General features: G+C 36.6%; 3 protein-coding genes across 3 annotated transcripts; 1 reads left to right on the top strand and 2 right to left on the bottom strand.

Annotated features, from left to right (window-relative positions):
- Positions 1-1,061: 1,061 nt before the first annotated feature.
- Positions 1,062-11,518, bottom strand: LOC107558100 (proteasome subunit beta type-5-like). Its single transcript, XM_016241721.1, has 3 exons — positions 11,262-11,518; positions 9,070-9,376; positions 1,062-2,052 (listed from the first exon to the last, which is right to left on the bottom strand). The coding sequence occupies exons 1-3, from the start codon at positions 11,475-11,477 to the stop codon at positions 1,766-1,768; spliced, it is 810 nt and encodes a 269-aa protein (XP_016097207.1). The 5' UTR covers positions 11,478-11,518; the 3' UTR covers positions 1,062-1,765.
- A 1,974-nt stretch (positions 11,519-13,492) lies between these two features.
- On the bottom strand, positions 13,493-14,665 carry psmb11a (proteasome 20S subunit beta 11a). The gene has a single exon (XM_016242993.1). It carries the CDS (start codon positions 14,663-14,665, stop codon positions 13,493-13,495), a length of 1,173 nt encoding a protein of 390 aa, XP_016098479.1.
- A 1,193-nt stretch (positions 14,666-15,858) lies between these two features.
- Positions 15,859-26,383, top strand: LOC107558089 (protein arginine N-methyltransferase 5-like). The gene is made up of 16 exons (XM_016241713.1): positions 15,859-16,106; positions 16,863-16,981; positions 17,681-17,766; positions 18,113-18,247; positions 19,146-19,258; positions 19,458-19,507; positions 19,606-19,769; positions 19,842-20,003; positions 20,107-20,184; positions 21,001-21,059; positions 21,181-21,303; positions 23,354-23,529; positions 23,636-23,839; positions 23,945-24,055; positions 24,330-24,394; positions 25,556-26,383. The coding sequence occupies exons 1-16, from the start codon at positions 16,009-16,011 to the stop codon at positions 25,706-25,708; spliced, it is 1,896 nt and encodes a 631-aa protein (XP_016097199.1). The 5' UTR covers positions 15,859-16,008; the 3' UTR covers positions 25,709-26,383.
- The last annotated feature ends 861 nt before the right edge of the window (positions 26,384-27,244 follow it).

Genomic DNA, 27,244 nt, shown 5'->3' with positions numbered 1-27,244 from the left:
ATGATATTGCAAGTTAAATTAATGGTTTTCTATTTTAATACATTTTTAAATATAATTTTTTTCTGTGATGCAAAGCTTAATGTTCATCAGCCATTACTCCAGTTTTCGGTGTCACATTATCCTTCAGAAATTATTCTAATATGCTGATTTATTATCAACATTGGAAACAGTAGTGCTGCCTAATATTTTTTGGAACCTGTGATACTTTTCAGGTTACTTTGATGAATAAAGTTTTAAAAAAGAACAGCATTTTTTCAAAATAGTAATATTTTCTAACAATGTATGTCTTTACGCTCACTTTTTAAAAATTTTACACACACACTAAATAAAAGTATTTTTTCTTTCAAGAAAAAAGAAAAAGAAATCTTACTGATCCCAAACGTTTGAATGGCAGTGTATATATATATATATATATATATATATATATATTCCCATTTAAGAGCAAATATGTTAATTTGGGGGGTTTTCAGGTTTTCAATTGATAAATATATATATATTCCCATTTAAGAGCAAATATGTTAATTTGGGGGGTTTTCACAGAAAATATTGATAAATTCCAAGACATGACATTATTGAGGCAAAAACATGACGGTGGTATCAAGCTTCAACTGCTCCCAAAGTAGCAAAATCCCTTAAGGAATTTCCATACGGGTCAGGGGGCATGATTAATTATATAAATTTTTGCAAACACATTTTTGTATATAATTAAATCAATTTAATTGACAGCCCTAATTTGATAAAATATCAAACAAAGTGACATTTAATGAAAAAAATAGCACAAACAGTTTATCTGGTTTCCCAAAAAGAAGTATTCAAAATTATAATACAACAAATATACTGTCGAAATTTAAGACAGCTGTACTTAAGAAGAGTGGTTCTCAAATCAGCACAATATTTGATGTAATGTGAATAAACTATATGGCCTAAGATATTGCCTCTGTTATTTCTGCTGTAATTTTGACATTACATTATTATATCTATCTATATATCTATCTAATTTAGAAAAAATCTACCTACAATTAACTGCAAAAATGGACAAGTAGTTCTGAGAATATTTGCTGGCTCTGTGCAGATGCAGCTAGTTTGATATTTTGTTATCTAATGCAATGGCATTCATACATCAGTTTGATTCCAAATACATTTTGGGGCCACTGCACAAACTTGTAAACACCTGTCAAAACACTTACCAACCGATACATCAGGATCAAGGAGAAAAAAATAACACTTAAATAGCAAAAATCCAAGGTTTATTGAGAGTAGGTTTAGTAACTCTGGTAACTGCAGATACATGTGAGATGAGAAGAACAGAAGCCCATACCCACTCAGTGAGAGCTGGCCAACTGGAGTTTTGGCTTGTCACGGTGTCCATTGGGATACAGCGCCCCCTTATTTTATAATCACAATCAACAAGTGAAACTGCAATGGCTGGGGTTGTAATGCTACTGAAACTGGTTGAAAACTCAACGAATATTATACTGAGAAAAATAACGGAAACTGGTCTAACTTCGAGAGATGAGAGAAAGAGAGAGGGAGAGAGACAGCCTTGCTCGTGTTCTCATGTGCAGACAAGCCAGCTCTTACAAAAGAGTTGGCATTAACTTTCTTGGAAGCAGATTTGATTTCATTAAGTTAACCGAAGTGCCTTTCAGGTTATAGCACTAATCTGCAATTCATTCCTCATCTAACTGGTTTCATCCTTCCTTTTGAAACCCAGCTACCGCTGTGGCCTTTCCCCTCATCTCTTTTCTCCTCCCAACCCCTCCTTCTATGCTTTCTCGCTCTGGTATTTAAGGTGCAGCTGAAGCACGTCTTCCTGCGAGACCCTTTCCCAGCCATCACTGTGGACGTGGTAGAGGTTGACTTGGCCTCCGCTGTAGGCATCACGGTAAGTAGCTTGGTGGATGGCGCGGCGGCCCAGGTCGCATGCTTCTTCTACAGTCAGGTCGTAGCGAAGGCCGCTGTCGACGACACCGTAGGCGTACATGGATCCCGAACCAACTGCGAACAGGTCTCCACACACTCGGTTGCCCTCTGAGTCCACGTAGTAGAGCCCTGCGATCAGAGGAAAGCAGAAGGAAGAGGAAGAAAGAGACCATCAGCACTGCTTTACGTCCTGCTGTGTTAAAAAGTCAGGCGCCTCCATGGGAGATGAAAGCGTAAAAATAAAAAAAAAAGAAGCAAAACCCTTCAGAGAGAATTCAGTTGATAGATGTAATGTTATGAACACAAGGTTATAAATAATGTTCTGAACAATACAAGGTCAAATCCATCTAGGTGAGTACACGTGAGAAAATGAATCATGGGAAAGGTTGGTTGATTATTTTTTCTGACAGCCGGATGTTTGGTAGATGGAGTTTGGTATTGGGGGTACCTAGGGGCTTCAGCATCAAAGTTACAGAAGGAGAGCTTACATTTAGCTAATATTCAGAAAGCTAAGGACAAGCTGCTGACCAGGCACGGGCAAACACAGCATCCATCCTGGGGCACCGCCTGAGGTGCTATGCTATTGATCGCTCCAAAAACAACAGAATTAATTATTGATCTAAACCTGAAGATCTGACCTCTCACCAAACATGATGGACGATGCAGATCACAATCGGTGCATCTGGTGGGTCGCTGTCTGGTCCAGCAGCAGATCACCTCAAGGTTTCAAGTGTCCGTGAGGCCGCGCAATGATGAAACTCACTCCTACAGTAATGGTGACTATGTCCCATCTGTGCGCCAGCAGAACCAGGCTGCAGATGGACTGTTAACCGGACAGTTCACCCAAAAATGAATTGTCATTTACTCACTTTTTGGAACACAAAAGGAATTTGGAATTTTTCAACTGTTTTTGTTCACACAATTAAAGTCAATGGGAGTCCGAAACAACATTTGGACACCACTGACTGTATGGACAAAAAACTACTTTTCTTTTCTGTTCTGCAGTGGAAACAAAGTCATACTGGTTTGGAACAACACGAAGGTGAGTAAATATTTTTTTTTTAGGTGAGAGGGTGAATAAAAGATTTTAGAAACAGAAATATCACAAATTATTGCAACATTTGCGATGACTGAATTATTTTAATATAAAAGTAATGAAAAGTCTGTTTTAAAGGAATAGCTCACCAAAAAAATTTAAATTTGCTAAAAATTCTCTCCCTCAGGCCATCCAAGAGTTCTTCCCTCAGAGTTCAAACAGCTATTAAATCATCCCAATAATCCACAACACGAGTCCATCAATCAGTTTTTCAATTAATGTCTTGTGAAGCGAAAAGCTGTGTTTCATCATTAAGACATTTTTCACTTCAAACCGTTGCTTACAACTAAAATATGAGTGGATTTTTATGTGAGAGGACAACAGGGGATGGACTTGTTCACTGATGGAAGCATTATTATGAATTACGGACTGGTATTTTGGCCAAAAGTGTTTTTTTTAAAAGGTAAAACTCCTTTAAGGTAAAGTTTCGGTTTTCCTGGACTGTTCCCAGCTGGTGGAACGACCTGCCTATCTCAATTCGAGCAGCTGAGTCTTCAGCCATTTTCAAAAAAACGTCTAAAGACACATCTTTTTTGCCAGCACCTGACCAACTAATACTAGCACTTACCTATTCTATTCACTCATTTATTTAAAAAAAAATAAATAAAACTTGCTATGTGTACTGTGTTAGACTAACTGAGACTTGTCACAGCACTTGTATACTGTTGTTCTCGTTGCTTCTATTGTTCTCCTCATTTGTAAGTCGCTTTGGATAAAAGCATCCGCTAAATTATTAAACGTAAATAATTTGTTTCTTACAAACACATTATTTAATGTTGTGGATTATTGTGATGTTTTTATCAGCTGTTTGGACTCTCATTCTGACGGCACCCATTCACTGCAGAGGATCCACTGGTGAGCAAGTGATGTAATGCTCAAATTTCTCCAAATCTGTTCTGACGAATAAACAAACTCATCTACATTTTGGGTGAGTAAAGTGAGCAAACGTGACACCAAACCCCCTCAAGGAAGAAGAAAGCTCTTGTGTCTACAACGGTGACAATGATTAGGATCAACTAAACACTGGATTTTTATAAATATGTGATGCTCACTGCATAGACTCTTCTTCTTGACGGCTAAAGACATCATTCTTGAATGATGCATGCCAGTCTGTTATTGTAGGAACAGCAACTTTACATTTTCACGCCCCTAATGATGCTGAACAAAACAAACAGTGACTGGTTGTTTTACATGTTGGTCAGACAGCCATCTGCCATCAGTCTAAAGGTCTGGGTACGACAGACTAGTTCGAACATAACTAGCACTGAAAATGCAATCTGAAATATTCCTTTGTACTCTGGAAACTTTAAGTAAAGTTCAAGGACCCGACATAGGCTCAAAGAGAGATTTTAAGGACAATGAGGCACAGAAGTCTTCAAGCAAATTACACCCTCTGTATGCATCGTTAGCTCGACCTGATAATCGTTACAGCACCCTGAATATATACAGGGCAATTTACCATTTTGTATAGCCAAGTGTGATGACTAAAAACAGGTTAAAAATGCAATAGGACGTCTCTTTCACCCACAAGGCACCGGTTCTCATTAGGAGCGGAGTGCGAGGGTACTTCAGCAGACTGGAATTTCTTTTAACGTACAACACCTGGGATCATTTTATCACACAACGGACGTCGCACACTACCTGCGTCGCTGAGAAAGGGTAGGGAAGTAAAGGTGAACAAAGGAGGCACTTGAATTTGCGAGCCCTCGTAAAGCAGAGGCGTTGAAGCGGGAGCGATCTCTGGATGTTACGACAGCCTGGCTCCTTGCACTCCATCACAAAGGTGACAGGCAGTTAGATGTGCTAGACTAAAAATGTGGCTGTCTGCATGTATGAAAGGCAACTTCAAGACAAAAGGAAGGAATATACACAGGTGATTGGCTGACTGCTTTGCTGATTGTCACACAGCCATGGTTGGTTAAGAGTGCCACTGATGAGAGCAGCTGCTCAGAAAGCAAAGCGACTCTGTGTACAGACGTCTAAGCATGCATGCACATCGGCATGAAAAGCTGCCAGTTGAAAGAGCTTCATACATCTTTGAGATAGTAGTCCTGCTGATATTTGCAGCTCCTGGCAGGACAGAAGTTGTCTATACTTCAAAGTAGGTGCACAACAAGCTATCGGAGTACAAATTATAATAGATACAAAATGAATGTGTAATGTAGAAATATACAGAAAGAGAATACAGATTATAATGGTTGTTTTAACAGGAACCAGATCACTAATGAAATACTTGAATTACTTTAGACAGTGGGTCACATTGGACACCTGTGTCTCAACATGCATCTCATGTAACCGTCACAGAGAGGCACAAAATCACTCTATGGATGCTTTCACTTTTCCGTAATCCTTCCTTATTCTAGCAATCTAAATGATATCTGAAACTTTGTATTGCAAGCACTTCATGTTTAATTGCCTCTTTATGATGAATTGCTTGTTGTATTCCTCATTTGTAAGTCACTTTGGATAAAAGTATCTGCTAAATGAATAAATGTAAATGTGTGACCCTGGACCACAAAACCAGTCATAAGGGTCAATTTTTCGAAATTGAGATTTATACACCATCTGAAAGCAGAATAAATAAGCTTTCAATTGATGTATGGTTTGTTAGGATAGGACCATATTTGGCCGAGATACAACTATTTGAAAATCTGGAATCTGAGGGTGCAAAAAAAAAAAATTTAATATTGACAAAATCGCCTTTAAAGTTGTCCAAATTAAGTTCTTAGCAATGCATATTACTAACCAAAAATTAAGTTTTGATATATTTACAGTAGGAAATTTACAAAATATCTTCATGGAACATGATCTTTAATAAATATCCTAATGATTTTTGGCATAAAAGAAAAATCGATCATTTTGACCCATACAATGTATTTTTGGCTATTGCTACAAAGATACCCCAGCGACTTAAGACTGGTTTTGTGGTCCAGGGTCACATATAACCACTTTATATCATGCAATCTGGCAACAGTGTTATTTTAGCATATTTACGTTTTCTTTTTTACTTTTAGTTTAGGTTTTAACAATTTTGCTATGTGTTTTATTTATCCAGTTATTATTAGTAATTTTAGTACTTATTTTATTTCAGTTTATAGCAACATTTCAAATTTTCAATAGTTTTTAAAATATTTCATATGATGTTTACACTGTTGGTTTAGCTAAATGCTTAACTGCTAACCGCCTCAGAGTAGAACATTTGGACTGCACTGTGTTGTTATCAGATCACTTGACACAAATTTTGATACCAGAGTACATAACTCAACCAGCAAAGAGCGAATGCATCTGTAGAACAGCCCTAAACACCACACAGACTAAAACTCAGACGCATCGAAGGTGGTCTCAACAGAAGTTGCACTGCATTAAACTGTATTATTACCATCTTTGTCAGAACCATCTCACAGTTTCTTTAAATCAAATTTATTCCTCAAAGCAAATAGACACTTTATCACGGGAATAAGGGTGCCAGACATTGTTAGAGTAAATGTAGTCCATTTAATAAAGATTGATTTAATTTGCACATCATTTACCTCTCTATTGAATCACAACTCATTGTTACAGCCAGTGCTACACTGTAAAAAATTACCGTGAATTTAACGGTAAAAGACTGTAAAAATGCTACAGTAAAAACCTGTTAAATGGTTAACGGTAAATTCCCCTACTATATACGGTGAAAAACTGTAATGGACATTACATGTATTGGACATTAATTTTACGGTAGTATACCGTTTTTGGAAGTGAAAAATACCGTATAATTTACAGTGAATAACCGTAAATTGACATTCCCAGAATTCCCTGCGTTACATTTCAAATTTGATGTTGTTTTGTTGAAATAACTATGTTTTTTCTTATCAGTTTTGTATATTAGGGTTGTGTGTTACACCTAATGTTGTTAAATGAATGTTTATTGCATTATTTCAGTTTCATGTGTGTTACCATGATGGTGTTTAGCGTTTGTGTGAATGACACTGTGCACCTTCTATATATGTTAATATATAAAAGCTGCTTGTGATGGGCTTTGATTCATCATGTGACTTTCTCATCACCACCTGCATTTGGTGGTTATCAGTGTATTACAAAGGTACAAAACAGATTTCACTACTTCAGTAGGTTGGTATATTAACATTATATCAGTTGATGAAATTACGGTATTTAACTGTAAATTTAAGTTAAAACCGTAAAACCTAAAACGTTGCTACCGTATTTTTTACGGTAAAATTCCGGTAACCACAGCTGCCGGGTTTTTACCGTAAATTTTACGGATTTTTTTTTACAGTGTACTATTGAACTTCCAACAGCAATCATTACTTGCAAAATTGATTGGAAGATTTACCACACACTTTTGTTTGCCTGCTAGGCAAAGGTTGTTTTTTTGGGACAACGCTAGCCTGTGTCACTGCATAAACCCCAATTGATCGAGCTGACGGGATTTTGCATGCGACCCGATTGCCCTGGCTGAGAGCCACGTCCATCATGGTGTTGCTCCCTCCTGGCCCACAGTCACCGGCATATTGATTTCCCATTACTGTGTCACTGTGCAGGGCCTCTTTAAACACATCGCCCGTGATGTAGAGCGGTTACAGCAACCCAGTGTCTGCAATTGAGGGATGCATCACTATCAGAGAGCGCTATGTTGCCATCTGGTGGTACTGTCTAAAACAACTCCCTGGTTTGCACACTCATGCTTATGATATGAACCACATTTTGTAGCAGTAATTTATCTTCGTCTTTCTCAGTCAGTTTTGCTTCATTTAGGCTTGCACACCTCATGTTAGGAAGAAACAAAATGAACCTAAAATGGGCAGAGCTCACCATTAAGGCCATTAGATTAAAAGCCTCTTATAGATCTAAATGCAATGTCCAATTAAGACAAATGGATATCAAACATGGTCTAGAAAAGCAAAGGTCTTGAGAGTCCATTAATGTGCAAGTTTGTGATTCATCTAAAAAAACTAATCATGGTGCTGCACATTAAAACCAGTTAAAACCATTAAAACTGCTGGAGAGTGGAGACTGGCAGGAAATTATGGTAATAGAGCTATTTTTTCAAAGCTATTTCAGCAGAAAGGCAGGGTCAAATCAGCAGAGAAAATAATCACATAATTTGTCCCCATGCCAACTGCAGCAATCAGTCAAAACAGTCTTTTACATCACAAAGCTATTGCAGATGCAGATAACAGCTGGAATGTTTCTGATCAACGCTTTTGATGGAAGCAGAAAGGAATTAAAAGCAGAAAAACACCTTTAATTAAAAGCAAATATTATTGTAAATACCATTATGAAATATGTAATTAGCATTTTAATTTGAATATTTATGATAATGTTAGTTAATTATTTTATTTTCCTAGAAATCATAATAATATGATTAATTTAAAAAATCATAACAATATCAAAGCATTATTAGTGGCAGTTCCAAAAAAATATATATAAAAATACATAAGCAGTACTAAATCAATTATATTAACATAAATTATAAATTTCTATTATATTTTACTATATATAATAATATATATACATATATAACACATCTGTACATATTATATATTATGTAAGAATTACATAAATTATTATAAGAAGCTTAGTACTAAAGCAATTATGTTAATATTTTACCAGCATGTTTTATGTTTTATGTAAATTATATATGTGGCCAAATGCAACAAGGCTCAAAAATGCTTCTGACCAATTAGAAGAACTTTGTCTAATCAAGTTTTAATCCACCTAAAGGGATAAAGGAAACGTGTATGAGTTTCTTCCTTTTGTTGATCATTAAAAAAAAATTATTTAAAAAAAAGATATTTTGAAGAATGTTATTGTTAATAAACAAACAGTTGACGGTAGCCACTGACTACCATAGTATGGAGGGAAAAAAATATGGAAGTCAATGACTACCATCAATAGTTTGGTTACCAATATCTATCAAAACATCATCTTGTGTTTAGCAGAATAAAGAAACTCATTCAGGTTTGGAACAACTTGAGGTGTGAGTAAATCATGAGCGAATTTTCATTTTTGGATGAACTGTCTGCTTAACACAAGCATAAGATATTTACCTGGTCCTCTTTTGTCCCAGCCGCAGACCATCGTGCCCATGCTGAGGCCCATGCCTTTGTACTGATACACCATGTTAGCCAGTAGCTTGGAGGCAGCTGCTACAGAAATGCGCTCTTTGTTGCGCAGCTCGTAGATGCGGCACTGCCTAGCCAGCAGACGCTCCCAGAAGCTGCAGTCTGCGGCTCCTCCGGCCATGGTGCCGAGCAGGTACGGGTTGATTTCAATCACCTTCTTCACTGTCTGTGAAGCGATGTAGGAGCCGGCTGTCGCTCTGGAATCCACAGCCACAATGACGCCATGCTGAAACTGAGAGATGACAGAAATAAGAGGGTGAAGCTTGCAAACTTAATATTAATGGAGAAATGACTACTCTTTACATTTTATTACTATTGGTACTATGGAAAATGACAAAATGCTGATGTATAATGTCTTTTAATCTAACAATTTACTAAGTAGTCAAGGTTTGGTACAGTGTGGTACAATTAGCTGGTAGATTATGAAACTAATCCATCTGGTCCTATAAAGCATCTTTGTCCATTGTGAGCAATTCAAAAGTTGCCACTTACAGACATTTGTCTTAATGCAGCAAAAAAAGCAATAAATAAAATTGTAGAAATTCTCTTAAAAACCTAAAACAGATTTATACTGTCCTGTCTGCGGTTTTTCACGTCACTATTATCTGGGAGAATATCGTTGCCTTAAAGGGATAGTTCACCCAAAAATGAAAATTCTGTCATCATTTACTCACCCTCATGTCGTTCCAAACCTGTATGAGTTGCTTTCTTATGTTGAACACAAAAGAAGATATTTTGAAGATTGCTGGTGATCAAACAGTTGGTGGTTACCATTGACGTCCATAGTATTTTTTTTTCCTACTATGGAAGTCAATGGCAACCACCAACTGTTTGATTACCAGCAATCTTCAAAATATCTTCTTTTGTGTTCAACATAAGAAAGCAACTCATACAGGTTTGGAACGACATGAGGGTGAGTAAATGATGACAGAATTTTCATTTTTGGGTGAACTATCCCTTTAAAATACATAGAATGACACTTGATGAAATTAACAAATCATAATTTGTTTGTTTGAACTATTAGACTAGCACATGCTTGGGAATAATCTATTAAGTCAAAAAGCAATTTAGTGCCAATCACTCAAATGAATATACATTATGCCACTGAAGACAATTAACTGGCAGTTAGAGTAAATCTTAACAGTTTTAACATGTAAACAGTTTGGCTACAGAGTCGTGATTATATAACACATTTGTCAGTAACTCAAACCCAGTTCTAATCTACTAATAAATGTATTCACTAGAATTAAAAAGTATATTAAACGTGTAATTTCTCTATGCATAAGATTCTGACAAGATCACGTACTTACGAACAAGCGACAACTGGACACTAATAGGCCACAATGAAAAAGCACATTTTGCTGTGTCATTATCTGTCATATATTTGACCCTCTAACGCTAACACTTTCTATTCTATTTTAATTCTACTTCATCTATATAAATTTTTTTATTCTTTATTTAAAAAAAAAAAAAATCTATTTTTTTCTACATTGTTTTTCTTTGTTTGTGTGTGTGTGTATGTATAATATATATATATATATATATATATATATATATATATATATATATATATATATATATATCTTCACTTTGCCATTCTGGAGCAAAGCTAAAGTTTGTATGAATTCATACTGTAATCAGCCCACATTTAAACTTTCATATAGACTTTTACAGAATTCACAGCACTATAAACACGTTTTAATTCTGTTTAAGTTTGCGGTTACTGTGACTGAAATGAATGGGGCTCTGCCATTGAGGAGTCATAGACAAAACCACTTCATTTAATCCATTCATCAGTGCATAGCACTCTTCATACAATAATAACTTGTCAAAAGTACTACGCGAGTAAATAAACCAGTAAATGAGGAAACACTGACGTACTTAGCGTTTGTGAGTACGTTAACGTTAACTAAAAAGGCTCTTGCTCTAGTCAGGTTTTCCATTCAGCCTTTTTCTATTCATTACACACATTGCATAAACATTTAGGTAGTTTTATAAAAGCCACTCGCTTCTGAATGTGTCATAATTATTAGGATACGACGATATTGATTGTAAGGTAGAGTAAACTGTTTTTTAAACTGGCAAGATGCTGTTAGCTGCTGGCTAAACGAACTCACTTTGAATGCTAAGGTGGTCGTGCCGTGAAGAAACTCGATTTTTCTCTCCGGTTCATCCCCTTCATCCAGCGGTTTCACAGCGAAGTTCAGACTTTCATCCAGTGCTGCTCCAAAGCCGAGATCCGTCTGGTTAAGGCCACAACCGTGTGCAAAGGGCTGGTTAAAGCGATCTGTAAAATCCGCAGACTCACTCCTCAGTACACTAGACAGCGCCATGTTTCGGAGAATTGACCAGAAGCGGTGTTCCGCTTCTTGTATGTTACATGTTGAAGTTGCAAACGTTTATGGCACCGCATCGCCATCTAACGCCTAGGATGACCGACAGAAGCGGGACTCTTGTTAAAGGGGTCATATGATGCCTTTTTAAAGATCATTATTTTGTATATTTGGTGTAACAGAATATGTTGACATGCTTTAATGTTCAAAAAACACATTATTTTTCAAATGCTGTACATTATTGTAGGTCCTCTATGCCCCGCCTCTCTCAAATGCTTCGTTTTCTACAAAGTCCCTCCTTCCGACAAGCGCAGTCTGCTCTGATTGGCCAGCTGACCCAGTGCATTGTGATTGGCTGAACACCGCAAGCACTCGTCAGAAATGTAACGCCCCTTACCATAATCGCGAGCTTCATCTTTCAAAATAAATGTAAAGACAGAGCCCGAAAGGGGAACAGAGTGGCGTGACAGACACAGTGATGAATATGTGTTTGCAGTACACAAGCCACGGTAAAGACAGCTGACTCCACTGTGATGTGACCCTGTCTCTCTCTCTCTCTCTCTCGTGCACACACACACACACACACGCGATGCACAAAACTCCGCATTTGAACAGTCAATAGCAAATACTTAAACTAATAACAAAACAGTAGCTGATTCAGAAGCGCCAGATTGTCATAGCAAAGTCAGAATTACCTCCTCTCCTAGGTTCACGAAACGGTCGTCCATAAAATGCATTGCTGTTCTGTTGTAAGTAATCTTAAAGATTCCTAAATGCATCTACTTTCGGAAGGCTAAATAAAGTGATTTTGCTTTCGCCTAGAAACACACAGCATCTCCCTGACATGCTGCATCAACACTAACTGCGGTTACTGAAACCACACCTTCTTTCTTTGCGTGAACATTTGGCCGGCATTATGCTAATATTTCCACGTGGTGAGGTAGATATGTGGGGGCGTGTTAGAACGAGCCGTTTTAGGGGGGTGTGGCAGAGTCTTAACTTTGATAAAGAATATCTCTTTGGTTTTGAGACTTTAGTCTTTGCAACTTCAGGGATCTTATCTATGCACAATCAGCTTGTAACACTCCAAAGAGAAAGGAAAACTTGAAATCGCATCATATGACCCCTTTAAAGCAATTAAACAGTACTTTTTACTAAATATGCCTAAACTACTCATACAAGTGACTGACACTCTGTAATGTGTCATAGTGACACTTTTTGACTTGAAAAAAGTACATTGAATGTCACAGCTTAATAAAGTTATACAAGCGCTTACACTGACAACATTATAGTGTCAACAAATGCAGTCTTTAACTATTTGACATTTAATAATTTTACAAAACTATATATATATATTCCCACAAACACTTTCAATGAGAAAAAAAATGTATCATTAGTATCAATGGGTCTCCAAGGGTTAGACAGATCATAGCATGAAAAATCTGAATGGGTTTGTTTGGCCTTTTTATGATCTTTTGATCTTTTTTCATATTTTTTATTATCAAATTGTTCATTCTTTTTTATCTCATTTATCCAAATGTTTAGACTTTTTAAAAATCTGTTGTTTCATTGATTTATCAAAATATTGCTGAGTCACACATTAACTTATAAGGCAACATTTATTGCACATTTAGGCTACATTGTCAATTATTGTACATGGACTAAATTTGTTGACTCATATATTTTTATTTATTTTTTAAGTGGAATAATATTGATTTAAAATACAAAATCAATCCATTCTTGGTGCTTAGCTACAATATCAAGTTAAATCCAATGTGTTTGTGGTTACAATTGTTTATCTGAAAAAAATGCAGTGTATTGATAACTATTTTATTTTTTGGTTGAAATACAAAGAGTTTATGAGAACTTGTTTTATTTCCCTGTGCATTGTGGATTCTTTTTATCTGTGCTATCAAGTGAACTGCCTGACATTGTTCTACTCACAACAACTGCTATTTCTGTCCATCACATACACATTCCATCCATGTCTTTTTGTATTTCCACAGTTTGTGTCCCTATCCACAGTGTACTGAATATATATCACCTTCCCCTTCAACCAGCTCATCCCCCTCTCTTTTCTGTCTCTCTTTCTCCCTCTCCTTGATCTTCTTCTTCTCTCTCTCCCTCTCTCTGTAGTACTCCTCCTTCAGATCTTCTCTGTCTCTGCGTCGCCAGCCATGGGCAGTGATGTGGAAAAGGTCTACATTATTCCCAGAGTAGGCGTCCCAGTGAGTGGCTCTGAAAACAGCCTCCCGGGCCAGTGCCACTGCCTCATCCACAGTCATTCCCCATCTCCAACCATCATCAAGCACAGCGTACGCATAGGGTGACCCTGAGCCCACTGATATTATCTCTCCTTTCAGTTGCAGGCCATCACTGCAAACGTAGCACACCCTGGGACCAGACCGTTCTCCAAAAGTAGACAGAGCGTTTTTTGTATTTTGATTTGACACAGTTGGATTCAGTGCTTGAGTGTCCTTTGAGATCTCGTCCTGCTCATTTATAGAGGCCATTTTCACACTACCTTGAGCAGATTCATCTGAAATTGCGGATACATTGCTATCCTGTTCCACTGCTTCCTTAACATCTGCGATTTCCATGCAGGACTGTAGTGTTTCTTGAGTTTCTTCTCCATCCCATCCACATAGAGTAGCTGCCACACACACATCAGTGCCTTTGAATGGATGAAGCATCATGGAGAGCAGTTTTGCAGCCCCATTGACGCTTAGTCTCTTGCGATGGCGAAGCTGGTAAAGCCTCATCTCACGGGTAAGAATCCGTTCCCACAGCATACAATCGGCACCACTGCCCGAGGTGTTGACCACCAGGTGAGAGTGGATAGGCATAATCTTTTGACTTATCGGGCAGCAAATTAGACCTTTACAGCTGGCACGAGTGTCTGCAGCAGCTATCACGCCATCCTGAAATATAAAACCCAAAGTTGTGGTACCATGGGATAGCTGAAAGGGTTGTTGATGAGGTGACAGACTGGAGAAAGTTGAAGAGAAAAGAGTTGGTGCTCTGTTTTTTCTGCTGCACTGCTGAGGGGGGAAAAGAAAATGAAAAGCACTATCTCCGTCAAACTCAAACGGTGTCCTCCACATGTATCCCATCTCGTTTGGTAGGTAAGTGCATGGGCTGATGTCATCAAGAGTCTCCAGGAAACCACAAACATCCTGAAGAGCCATTTTTCCATTTATAGTGAGATAATGGCTAGAAATTTGGTGCAGAGTTGAGCCTTGGAAGCCATGGAAGTCGTACTTACAAAAAAGACTCCTCTAAGGCTTTATATGAAGTGGAGAGTATTCACACCCACACACATACATACACATGTGATGTCTCAGCAAAAATCTTTGCTACACTAGGCTATACCTGATATGCTTCTATGGTCACCACTGAGGCACAACAGTGAAGCGACTCTTCAAACATAATCATGAAAATGCTGAGATAAGAGTGTAATGTGCTCAGTCTGTTTTTCCACACACACATAGGCTACAAGGACTCAAATACAAACCTCACAAAATATTTTCTAAAAGGTTTATGTATAGTGAAATAAACCATATGGATTACAACATTAAATTCAAACGAAATGTGTATGGAACTATTTAATGGTTTGATTAAATGTTTTTTACAATGCTTTTTTTTTATGCAGGTGAGTATTGCCATTTCCCTAAATATTTTTTCATGATTTACAAATATTTGATTACAATAATAAAGTATTTTGGTGATACCATGGTTTAACAGCATGTTTTAAGATTGTTTGTGGTTTTAATTCATAAATTATTTCCTCCAACCAGGAGCCATTAGCAAAACAAAGTGTAAAGAGGGTGGCACACTGGACAAGAGGCATGTCTTTCAAATTTGAATACATTACAATACACTCTGAGAATTGTGTTTTTATTTCTATTCCAATTTTATGATATACACAAACAATGATTGACTGTCATAAGCTTTCAATTCAATGTTGCAGAATCAGATTTATTAATAAATGTATTTAAATCTAAGTGATAAGTGATTTCTTGTGATTTGGTTCTGATCATTTTGTGGCTGGGGTAAGAGATGTGAGCAACTAATTCAATCTGTTTTGGATATTGCACACAGGTTTAATCTGGAAATAAGAAGAGCTCAGTTTAGTTAAAATAATTCGTTGCCGTGGATATCGCTACTCAATTCATAATGAATGATCCTGTTGTATCAAAAACAAGCTGCTTTTTACATAAAAGACTCAACCCCTTAAAACGAATTAAACGTTCTCTCAAAGTTATTTGGAGCAAATTCGACTTCGTCAGCGAGCGCATCATCTCTTTGGGTTTTCTGCAGCATCACGTCTGCCCCCGTAGTCTGAGCTCGTTCTGAAGTCTCGCGAGAGAGTCGTACGAGAAAGAGAAACTGCGTTTCAAGCAATCGCCATTTTGGATCTATCCCCCATTTGTTGCTAAAATGCAAGCACTCTTGTATTGAGCCAAAATGTCGTCAGTTTCTCTATAGTCCTGTCTCGGTTTCATTTTCCCTCCCATCCCGTCTCTTAACGATGGCGTCTGGCGGTGCAGGTAGCAGGGTCTCCTGCGGGAGAGATTTGAGTTGTGTTCCCGAAGTGGCGGATACCCTCGCGGCGGTCGCCAAATTAGGGTAAGCAAAGGGAGCTTTCGGCGCAGTAACCAGGCAAATTATATCAGCGTTGTTGCTAAATGAAGTGAAGTGTGCTCAGTTTCAAGTTGGCTCGGCTAGGTCGCTGCACGTGATGCACATGAGCATTTGCTAGCTGTTAGCGGCTTCTTCAGATTTGCTTTTAACTCACACATGCGTTTGCACGCCAGTTTTCGGCAATAACATTCGGATTTCTTTTGAAACCTTTATAACAGCTGCAGAATAGATGTTTATATTTTTTTATTGGTTCGTCTTAATATTTATGTTTTTGAGTGGATTCATTCAGTCTTGTTGATGAGACATGTTCGTTTTCCAGCACAAAAATTGTTGCAGAATTATTACTGAATACTGACGTATTACAATTTACGTCTGTTCAGTTATTATTCAAAGTGGAGGCGATTAGAGATGCATGCATTATGTTTAAAGATCTGGCCTCATTGACTGATGGGATTGTTAGCCTGACGGGAGAGGCTGATCATTTGACAGCTGAATAAAATCTAAATCATAGTATTATAAATTATTTATCACTGTATTTATACGCTTTTTGTTTTGTAATGCCACACAAGCTTGGTGTTTCTGAATTAAAAATATGTACTTTACTGATTCCTAAGCAAGCATCAATAAAGTCTAAGACAAAATTTGATGACATTGAAGACTTTTGGCATTTACTTGAAATACCACCAGTATCTGTTTTCTTTGTGTGGTCTGTTTGTCTAAATGCATATTTCTGTCCTATAGCTTTGATTTCCTGTGCATGCCGCTCTTCCACCCGCGGTTCCGAAGGGAGAATGAACTGGACCCTTCTAAGTCACGGCCCGGAGCCCAAACACGCTCTGACCTGCTGTTATGTGGCAGAGGTGAGATATAAGAAAATCTGTGCATCTAAATATTCACTCATCCAATACTGTCAGTTGAGGGGGAAAAAACGTTTTTGAGGTTTAAAGGGATCATGTCATAAGAAAGTTTTCTTGACCTTTTGACGTGATAGATCAATGTAATTTGAAAACATATAAAACACATTGGAGCTGTCGGAACTCAAAAACTTCCTACCTAGTCCAAAAAGACTTTTTTGTTGAAGCAAAACATCTGCATATTTCGGATGTCAGATAGAAAAAAAAATTACTAATACATGGCAGCCCTACGTTTGCACATCAATAATGACTATTTGGTATTCAGAAACTTGTCCCACCCATGATGGTGAGATCTTTTAGAGGAAGTCAAATAGATAGTATTAAGGCCAGAAGAATGAATGATAAGAGTAAAATGCTATAAAGTCACATTTCACATTCAAAGACTGACTTAAAAGCAATCTATTAAAGAATAGATAGGATAGGAAAAAAGGGTCAGAAAGAGAGTGGAAAGTGGTTATGAAACCTAAATCATGTCACTTCCTCATTAAGTTTCTTTTAAAAAAAATTAAAGACTGAATAGCAAACGTGTTCTCCATTTTCTTTGTCCATGATACTCTGTGCAATTACATTTACAGAATTACATACAGTACACTTAGACATTACGATTATATCTTCGTAATAAGATGTCCATTCTTTCTTTATTAGATTGGAACACTCTTATCGTGGGAAAGCTGTCACCCTGGATTGAGACAGACTCAGAGTTGACCACAGAACGCAGGAATTCAGAAGCAGTACGTTCACAATGTCTTGTTTATTATTATTTTGTAATTAACTATGTATTTGAGGTCCTTATTTTTCTCTTGAGATTCTTTAAATATATTCCTTGTCTAATCTGATAGGCAGATATTATTAATTTGCTGTTACCTATTGTTGTGTCACAAATGATGCATACACGATGCAATGACCCTGTTGGGCTTTTGATAAACACTCTGCAGTGTCATTGTTGCTTTAATCAAGAGTCAGATGCAAACGAGGGCCTTTTATTGGAGATCTACCCAACAAAGAGGAAGCCGTGCAGATTTGTTGTTTATTTCGATGTGATCACTCCTTCTAATGTCTTTTGTGCCCTTGCTGCAGGCACTGGTACAGGAGCTCAATTTCTGTGCTTATCTGGGGCTGCCAGCTTTCATGATCCCCCTAAGGGGTCCACACTGTGCCAACCTGGCTCGAATCCTGCTCAACCACATCCACACAGGACACCACTCTTGCATGGTAATGGCAATCTGTAGCACAGAATGAAAACAAATATGCTCAGAACACTCCATTATTTGTTTATCTATACACCAAGGGCCTATCATTTATGCATAATCTTCATCCCTGCTGCTTCCTTTCTTTTTTTCGCTGATGGAAATTTAATTAGTGGTGTGAGCAGACTGTTTATCATCTTCACTTGCTGTCCATCTATTATTTAAAATAATACTATATGCATTATCCATGGAGTGATGAAGTGATCTGATCCTTTTGCAAAATGTATTGGGCTGTCATTTTAACGCAATAAAGTGCTTAATTATTAAAAAATATATATATTTCCACAAAAATATTAAGCTTCACAACTGTTTTTAACATTGATAGTAAAAAAAAATGTTTCTTGAGCAGCAAATCAGCATATTAGAATGATTTCTGAAGGATCATGTGACACTGAAGATTGAAGTAATGGCTGCTGAAAACTTTGTGATGCAAAAAAAGATTTGCATCACAGAAATGAGTTACATTTTAAATTATGAAAAAAGGTATTTTAAATTATTATAATACTTTACAATATTACTGTTTTACAGTATTTTTGATTAAATTAATACATCCTTTGTGAGAGATTTCTTTCAAAAACATTGCAAAAATCTTACTGACCCCAAACTTTTAAGTGGTAGTGTTTTCTATCATGCTGGCTTACAGAAAGTAAGTTATTAGAAACATTTGTACAAAATACAAAGACTCAACCTCTGTTCCAATAAGGTCACAGTATAAACTCAATTAAAATGCTAAGCCGCGTGTAAAGCATCAGTGTGCAAGCACAAACAAATCCATTTGCTTTTCTTTCAATTGGTTGTAATGCTGCTTTCTTTGTTGATTAGGAATGAATTAGTTCAGTGTTGATTTGTTTTTAATTACATAGTTTTGGATAAGCGTTCCACTGTTAGCTCCCGAGGACACGCGTGAAGATCTCATCGAGAACGAGTCATTTAAACAAATGGAGGATGGCAGCAATGATGAGAAGACCTGGGCATGGTGAGGGAGCTGAAAAAAAGCCATTTGTTCAATTAAATAAAGATATATTAAATATCTAATTAAAACAACCCATGGATGAATATGATTTTTTTTCTCTCTAGTCCATATTTGGGTCTACTGTGTGATTAATTCACTCAACTACATGGAGAACAAAGCAATCTTTGTCCTCTGTTCATTTAATTTCCTTTTTCCTCTTCAGGTGGCACTCATTCAGAACACTCTGTGATTATAACAAGAGGATATGCCTTGGTAAGAGCAAAAAACTCAAAAGTGAAGTGCTTATAATTGCCTATGAAAAATTAAGCGGTGAATACTAATAGTTTTATATTTTTTTCTTCTTTGTAAAGCTATTGAAATTGGAGCAGACCTGCCATCTGACACGTTGATTGACAAGTGGCTTGGAGAGCCAATAAAAGCAGCCATTCTCCCCACCAGCATATTTCTAACCAATAAAAAAGGGTTTCCAGTGCTTTCAAAAGCCCACCAGCGAATCATCTTCCGCCTCTTCAAGGTAAATGTTACCAATATTATGTCACATTCATTCTATTCAGGGAGGTTATCTAACAGTCTGGGGTCTCCCTAGCTGGAGGCTCAGTTTATTTTCACAGGGGAAAACCGCCACAATGAGAAAGACTTGCGCTCGTACCTGCAGTATCTGGAGTACCTCAACCAAAACCGTCCAGCGCCTAATGCCTATGAGCACTTCGCCAAAGGCTATGAAGATTACCTTCAGTCACCACTGCAGGTCAGTCTGTCAAAGGATAAACGTTTGCCTAGTGAGTTTTCCAGCACAGAATTGATTCTTTTGGTTTCAGTTATGCTAATGTCATGCCTAATTGTTTTATCAGCCTTTAATGGACAATTTGGAATCACAGACGTATGAAGTTTTCGAAAAGGATCCCATCAAATATTCACAGTACCAACAGGTGAGTTAAAACGATTTGCTAATGGAAAGCAGAATCTATCATTATTTGGTCAACAGTTATTCATGCTCATTGGTGGTGTTTGTTGCATCATTAAATGTTATGTTAAATGGTAAAATAGGCAAAAGGGGGAAACTGAGGCATATCTAGGGGTCACAATATGACAGTGTTGGGGGTTCTCTTTTACATTTACATTTATTAATTTAGTATTTAATTTGTTCATTTAGCTAGGAAATACCCTAGCAACCACATAGAAATGTGTTAAAAACACTTAAGCAAGCGTTTGAGCACCTTAGGATTCATATACATTACTGTTCAAGAGCTTGGGGTCAGTAAGATTTTTTACTCCAAAAGAAATTAACTTCTATTCAGCAAGGACACATTAAATTGATCAAAAGTGACAGTTAAGACTTACATGTACAAAAATCTCTGTTTTATTCTGTTCTGTACTTTTTATTCATTGAAGGATTCTAAAAAATTAACCAGCACAACCTTGATAATAATATATATATAATGATGGTAAATATTTCTTGAGCACAAAATCATTGAAGACTTCACACCGAAGAATGGCGTAATGGTTGCTGAGTATTCAGCTTTGCCATCACATAAATAAATTGCATATTAAAATATAAACCAGTTCTTTAAATTGTAACAATATTTCACAATATTGCTGTTTTAACTGTATTTTTTATCAAATAAAAGCATCTTACGGACTCATAACTAGTAAATGGTAGTGTAGCAATACCCATCACTGTAGTGAAGGAAAGCCACCACTTGAGAAAACAAAAAAAAATTATCTTGAATTATCTTTCCCAACAGGCTGTATATAGATGTCTGCTGGACCGAGTTCCTGAAGAACAGATGGAAACCAATGTGCAGTAAGTGACTTCACACACTTCCAAGGTGCCATTGTCCCATTGTCAGTTATTAATGAACTAGAGATTGCAGTGATATGCTGTTTGCTTGGCAGACTATGTCAACACTGAGTTTTCTTTTCAGGGTTTTGATGGTGTTAGGTGCAGGCCGTGGTCCACTGGTAAACGCCTCGCTTCGCGCTGCAAAACAGGCTAAGAGGAAACTGCGCGTGTATGCCGTCGAGAAGAACCCAAATGCTGTTGTCACGTAAGTAACTTAACGTTGGAGTGCGAATTAAATTTTTTTTATTTTTTCCTTTCTTTCTTTCTTTTTTCCCCTTTTCTTGATAATACAATACTATAATTGCAGATTTTTTTATGTTTTTGAAAGAAGTCTCTTATGCTCACCAAAATACAGCAAAAATTGTGTGAAGTGTTTTTTCAATTTAAAAACACTTTCTTATTTTAAAATGTATTAATGTAATTTCGAAAATTTAATTTATTCATGTGATGGCAATGCTAAATTTTCAGCAGCCATTACCCCAGTCTTTAGTGTCACATGATCCTTCAGAAATCATTCTAATATGCTATTTTGGTGCACAAGAAACATTTTGTCTGATTATTATCTTCTTATTACATTTCTTATGTTGAAAACCGTTGTGCTTATTTATTCCGGATTCATTGATGAATGAATAGATTAGCAGTAGAAACAACAGCATTTATTTGAAAATTATTTAAGTAATTTCTTTTAAAAATCTTACTGACCCCAAACGTTTAAAGCGTATATGAATATTTATATGTGTGTGTATATATTAGGGATGGGAAGATTCCCCGATTCGCTCGGTGCATCGGCATAAAAAGTGTATATCGGCTACAAGTCGGCATTTATATCGTGTTGCATCGTTTCTAACATATTTGCACTGGTAAAAACTGATTTATTTATATATAATTACTAGTGGATGCACTATACTTTTATTATTTAGAAAGTGACCAATAATCTGTGATCTATGTATTTGTTTGTCAAGCACGTTTTCTCATCACCGCTGCTGCTGCGTGAATATGACGAATCACAACACCACGGAGACCCGAGAAAAAACTGGGATTGAAGTCCAAAACCGGACTTGAAATAACCTAACAAATCAATCGGGGCTAAAGCAGTGCCATAAACGACAAATTAAGTTCACACAATCTCACTAATATGTGCACGCTTATTCTTAAGCAGACCTTAATGTCGATCATGGATCAAATCGATCCACAATGACAAACAGTGAATATATCTGTGCTGTTTAATGCATTTGAGACGTTGTGTTTTCCTCAGTGCATAACTGACATGTCACAGGTATATTTTTCATCTGTAAATGTTAGAAAGTCATGCAAACATAGCCATTTTGCTGTCAGGAGTGGGCGAGGCACGCGAGTGAACGAGCACTGCTGCGCGCATGCACGCTAAACAGAAGGAGCGCAATCGAATAGGAGCGCAATAATTCTGAGTAAAATATACATTTTGCTCAAATATTTGTTGTTAGACATTAAATGTGCCTTTTGTAGAATTTTAAACCTTCATATAAGTGTATTTTTATGATAGCAGTAACTGTAAAGGGTAACTTTTAATTCAATAATTTTAATGCTTTAAAGAGCAATTTTTGATTGTAATGTTCTGTTCTGCTATCTGTTCTGCAAAGGTAGCTTACAGCTGTCATAAAAGCAGAGAAAGCCTTTCTGCTTGGCTACTGTAAAAAAAAAAAAAAAAAAGTCAAATAATAGCGTTCCTATTGGTCAGTGTTAGAGGAACTCAGGTTAGTCTGATAGTTAACCTGCTTTAGACCAGGTTAGTTTCCCAGCATAAGTTGCCACGGTGACTGAAGTTGATCTATGTTAAATTTGCTTTATGGAAGACTAATTGAAATAAGCCTGGCTTATTTGGTTAACTTGTTTTATGAAACAGGCCTTGAGGCATTAAAAGTGATCATATTTTCTCCATTGCATCATATTGCATCGAATCGCATTGTGTTGAATCGAATCGAAATCCGATCCCACTGCATCATAATAGGGGTGAATCGCATCGGTAGCTGCTTCATATGTATCTTTAATGTATCGTATCGTTGGCTTTGCATCAAGATGCGTATCGTATCGGCCTCAGTCATGAGATGCACATCCCTAATATATATATATATATATATTTCTTGAATACATTAAACTTTTTGAATAAGTAAATGATGTGATGTCTGCTTTAAAGATGAAGTGTGTAATTTGTTTTCAGGTGTAGTAATTTTTTATGTAAATCAGCAGCCCTTTGGTGTTCCCCTTCTCTTTCTAAGGCTGGAGAACTGGAAATTTGAGGAGTGGGGTGATCAGGTGACTGTTGTGTCATGTGACATGAGGGAATGGACGGCTCCAGAGAAAGCAGATATCATTGTGAGCGAGCTTTTAGGGTCATTTGGAGACAATGAGCTTTCACCCGAGTGCCTTGATGGAGCGCAGCACTTCCTCAAAGGTTTGATATGAAATCATCTTTGTCTTTTCTTTCAAAATTCTATGATTTTTTGATTTGCCCTGTTTTACATCTTTTGATCAGCTCATGGATGTTTGTTTTCTCTTAGATGATGGCATAAGCATTCCCTGCTCTTACACGTCTTTCCTGGCTCCGCTGTCCTCCTCTAAACTTTATAATGAAGTGCGTGGGTGTCGGGAGCGAGACAAAGACCCCGAGTGCCATTTTGAGACACCGTATGTTGTCAGACTACACAACTTCCACCAACTTGCAGACCCCAAACCCTGCTTCACCTTTGTACATCCCACCACAGGTACAAGATCATGCAGAGACAGACACATAGATGCCAAAAAGACCATATGTACTGCAAAAATCCCTTTCTATGAAGCCATTAACTTTTGATCTTTACCCTGTACAGATATGAATAATAACCGGTATCAATGTCTACGATTCTCCATTGGATGTAATTCAGTGCTTCACGGCTTTGCTGGATACTTCGAGGCCACACTCTACAAAGATGTCACGCTCAGTAAGTCTTTTGTAGTAGCAGCGTTTGTGACACACAATGTCAGTTTTAAGCCTGTTTCACAATGTAAGGCTTGCAATGTTCATAAATTTCTGGGTTACCACATTGAGTGTATTCTGTAATAATGGCCACAAATTGCATTGTTATCAGGAGAGGGCAATTGAAAATCATGTACACAAAGAAAACAATTAAATTTCCATCCAAATAGTAGACTAAGTGTTGAAATTATCTGTATTGAGTATTGTGTCTTGCTTTGTGTGGCACTTTCATCTTGCAGGTATAAAACCAGAAACACACTCTCCTGGGATGTTCTCCTGGTTCCCCATTCTATTCCCGTTGAAAGTAAGTTCATGAAAGAAGTAGAACTCTTTTTTTTTTTTTTTTTTCTCTCTCTCTCTCTCTCTCTCTCTCTCTCTCTCTCTATACTTTGTTGTTTTTGTAAATCTGCTTTTAAAGATAGCTTCAGATGCTGACATGGCATTAAAATCTTTACTACTACTATATTTGTGTACTGAATGAAATAAAAGCATACACTACTAATAAAAGTAATGAATATTAGGTTGCATTAATCAAAAGTGACAAAGACTTACATTTGCTACAAAAAAATCTATTTAAAATAAATGCTGTTCTTTGAACTTTCTATTAATCGTAGATTCCTGAAAAAAATTATCTTTGTTTCCATTAAAATATTAAGCAGAACTGCTGCTTTTTCAACATTGATGATAATTAGCTATGTTTCTTGAGCAGCAAATCAGCATATTAAAATGATATCTGAAGGATCAAGTGACACTGAAGACTAGAGAAATGCTACTAAAAATTCAGTTTTTCCATCACTGAAATAAATTAAAATTTTAAACTATTCAAATTAATATAAAAATAGAAAACAGTTGTTTTAGATTGTTATAATTGTTTTTACCATATTACTGTTTTTACTGTATTTTATTTGATAAAAAATTTAGCCTTGATGACGTAAGATATTTATTTAAAAAACAAACCTGAATGATCCCATATTATAATTAAATTTTTATTGTTTATAATAGTAGTTCCTCCACCTTGGATGATTTCACTGTTCATAACTAGCCATTTTTGGAATTAATTTTTTTTTTACTTAGAAGTTAGGAGTGCATTTTTGTGTATTCCGGGAATGCCTTCTCAGTGAGTGCTAGTATGCTTCATTTTAGCTCTCAGCTTATCTTTATATTTGACTTCTATCAAACAGTGCAGTTCCACTGATACTATGTTGTTAATGCTGCTGTGTTTTATCTCAGTACTTGATTGCTATCCATCACACAATGTATGCACTTTCTTGTAAAACCATTTGGTGTGAACGTCTGCCATGGACATAAATACAGTTAGCACTTTCCATTTGAAAGGAGCCAGCTAAGCACTGTCAAAGCGTGGCAGTTTATCGACTCCACAGTTAATGCGCTGAAGTGTACAGTCACGTTGGGAGTGTAATCCTAACACCTTTTTTTCCCCCCCTCTCTCTCTTCCCCAATGCAGCAGCCGATCTCGCTGTCCTGTGGCGATAACGTGAGTGTGAGGTTCTGGAGGTGTAACAATGGAAAGAAGGTCTGGTATGAATGGGCTGTGACTGAGCCTGTATGCTCCGCCATTCACAACCCTGCTGGGCGCTCTTACACCATCGGCCTGTAGCAAGACTCACATGCTGACATCTACTGACACATGGGGTTACACTGACTTATTTTTTTTTTTAATAAACAATCAGATATTCAGTCAAGCGGCAGGTTTAAATATCTTGTTTCAACTACACTCAAGGAGATCATTCACTATGACAGCTATGTATCTTTAGCCATTTCTGTAATGTTCATAAGGATGGAAATTAAAACCGCACTTATGAGGTATAATTTAAAGCAATGCGCGATGCCCTGGTGCTCTTTCTTAGTTCAAACTCCTCTGATATTTAAAAAATATATTAACGCAAAAGCTGTTCGTTTTTTAATACTATTATTTCTAGAAATTATTGTGAATCCGGCAGTTTATTTTTGTCACTCTACATAATGCATCAGCCTTATTTTCCAATTGTCCACCAGTGCCCTGCAATGCCCCATGATGAGAATAATCATAGTATAATTTCCCCAGTTAGGAAACATATTCCATACTTTTATACTGTTTTTTTTTTCCCCCTGTGTTGTCATATAACGTGAATAAAAAAAGGTACAAAATTATGTGATCTTTCTCTCTGCTATATTTTATAAAATGCCCCAGGACAAACTCACTCCATTTAATTAATCTATGAGTCTAGGGGTGTTGCAATATACAGTTATTAATGATGACCATGATATTTAAAAAATAAATGAATTAAAGGTGGATGTTGTGTTAATATTACACACACACACACACAATTATATCGTAAATAATCCAGTGTCCGTAAATCTATTTGACACTCCAGTATCGTAGGTGGTAGTATTGCACCTGCTATGAAGCAGATTATGAAATAAAAAAAATTTAATGTTATACAGTCACAATTATGACGTGATGATAAAAAGACAATTATTACATGAAAATGGACTTGTCTCAGTTTTAACTTTTGGTCTCATAATTATTACTTTTTGTCATAATTATTATTTCTAGTCGACACTCCACCATAGTAGGTGACAGTATTGCACCTTAACACTCATTCTGTCTGCAGGAATTGCCGATAAACACAAAACATTAATTTGATTATTTTTATGTACAGTTGCGTGTAATTCATTGGCCAAAAAAAGAGAAAACGCAAAGTTAAAGAATCATTTAAATAGTTTTTTATCATTATAGTGAATTATTGTAAATCATAATTTCATAATAAGTCTTAAAAGATCATCAAAACTCGTGAAACAAAGTCATAATTGACCCAAGTCAAAATTATGAGATAAAATGACATGAAAAATTAAATTGTTAAATTCTGCCTTATATGACAATTTACTTTTGTCTACATTTTTGTTATAATTTTGACCTTTTATCTCAATTATGATTTTGTATCTCATGATTTAAACTTTTTATCTTTCAATTATGACTTTTTGTCATAATTATTTCATATTCTATATGCATTATGACATCTTATATTGTGACAGCCGTAGTTGAGCCAATATTGCTGTGTGGGGCTGGTCAGGATGCTCAAACAGAGCCACTGTGTTTACATGAACATTTTGATGCTGAATAAATTATATAAAATGTAGATAAACATCCAAA

Source organism: Sinocyclocheilus grahami, unplaced genomic scaffold (genome assembly GCF_001515645.1).
Source record: "Sinocyclocheilus grahami isolate Dianchi unplaced genomic scaffold, SAMN03320097.WGS_v1.1 scaffold21.1, whole genome shotgun sequence".
NCBI classification, from domain to species: domain Eukaryota; kingdom Metazoa; phylum Chordata; class Actinopteri; order Cypriniformes; family Cyprinidae; genus Sinocyclocheilus; species Sinocyclocheilus grahami.
Note: the sequence above shows the minus strand (reverse complement) of the source record. Positions and strands in the feature narration are given on the sequence as shown.

Bases quoted from the DNA above. Each gene is read 5' to 3' on its own strand.
- psmb11a (XM_016242993.1), bottom strand. From the start codon at position 14,665: ATGGCTCTTCAGGATGTTTGTGGTTTCCTGGAGACTCTTGATGACATC.
- LOC107558089 (XM_016241713.1), top strand. From the start codon at position 16,009: ATGGCGTCTGGCGGTGCAGGTAGCAGGGTCTCCTGCGGGAGAGATTTG. The intron at 20,185-21,000 runs GTGAGTTAAAAC...CTTTCCCAACAG, and splicing joins AATATTCACAGTACCAACAG to GCTGTATATAGATGTCTGCT. The intron at 21,304-23,353 runs GTAAGTAACTTA...TCTCTTTCTAAG, and splicing joins AACCCAAATGCTGTTGTCAC to GCTGGAGAACTGGAAATTTG.
- LOC107558100 (XM_016241721.1), bottom strand. From the start codon at position 11,477: ATGGCGCTGTCTAGTGTACTGAGGAGTGAGTCTGCGGATTTTACAGAT. The intron at 9,377-11,261 runs GTGAGTTCGTTT...GTCATCTCTCAG, and splicing joins CGACCACCTTAGCATTCAAA to TTTCAGCATGGCGTCATTGT. The intron at 2,053-9,069 runs GTAAATATCTTA...CTCTGATCGCAG, and splicing joins CTGGGACAAAAGAGGACCAG to GGCTCTACTACGTGGACTCA.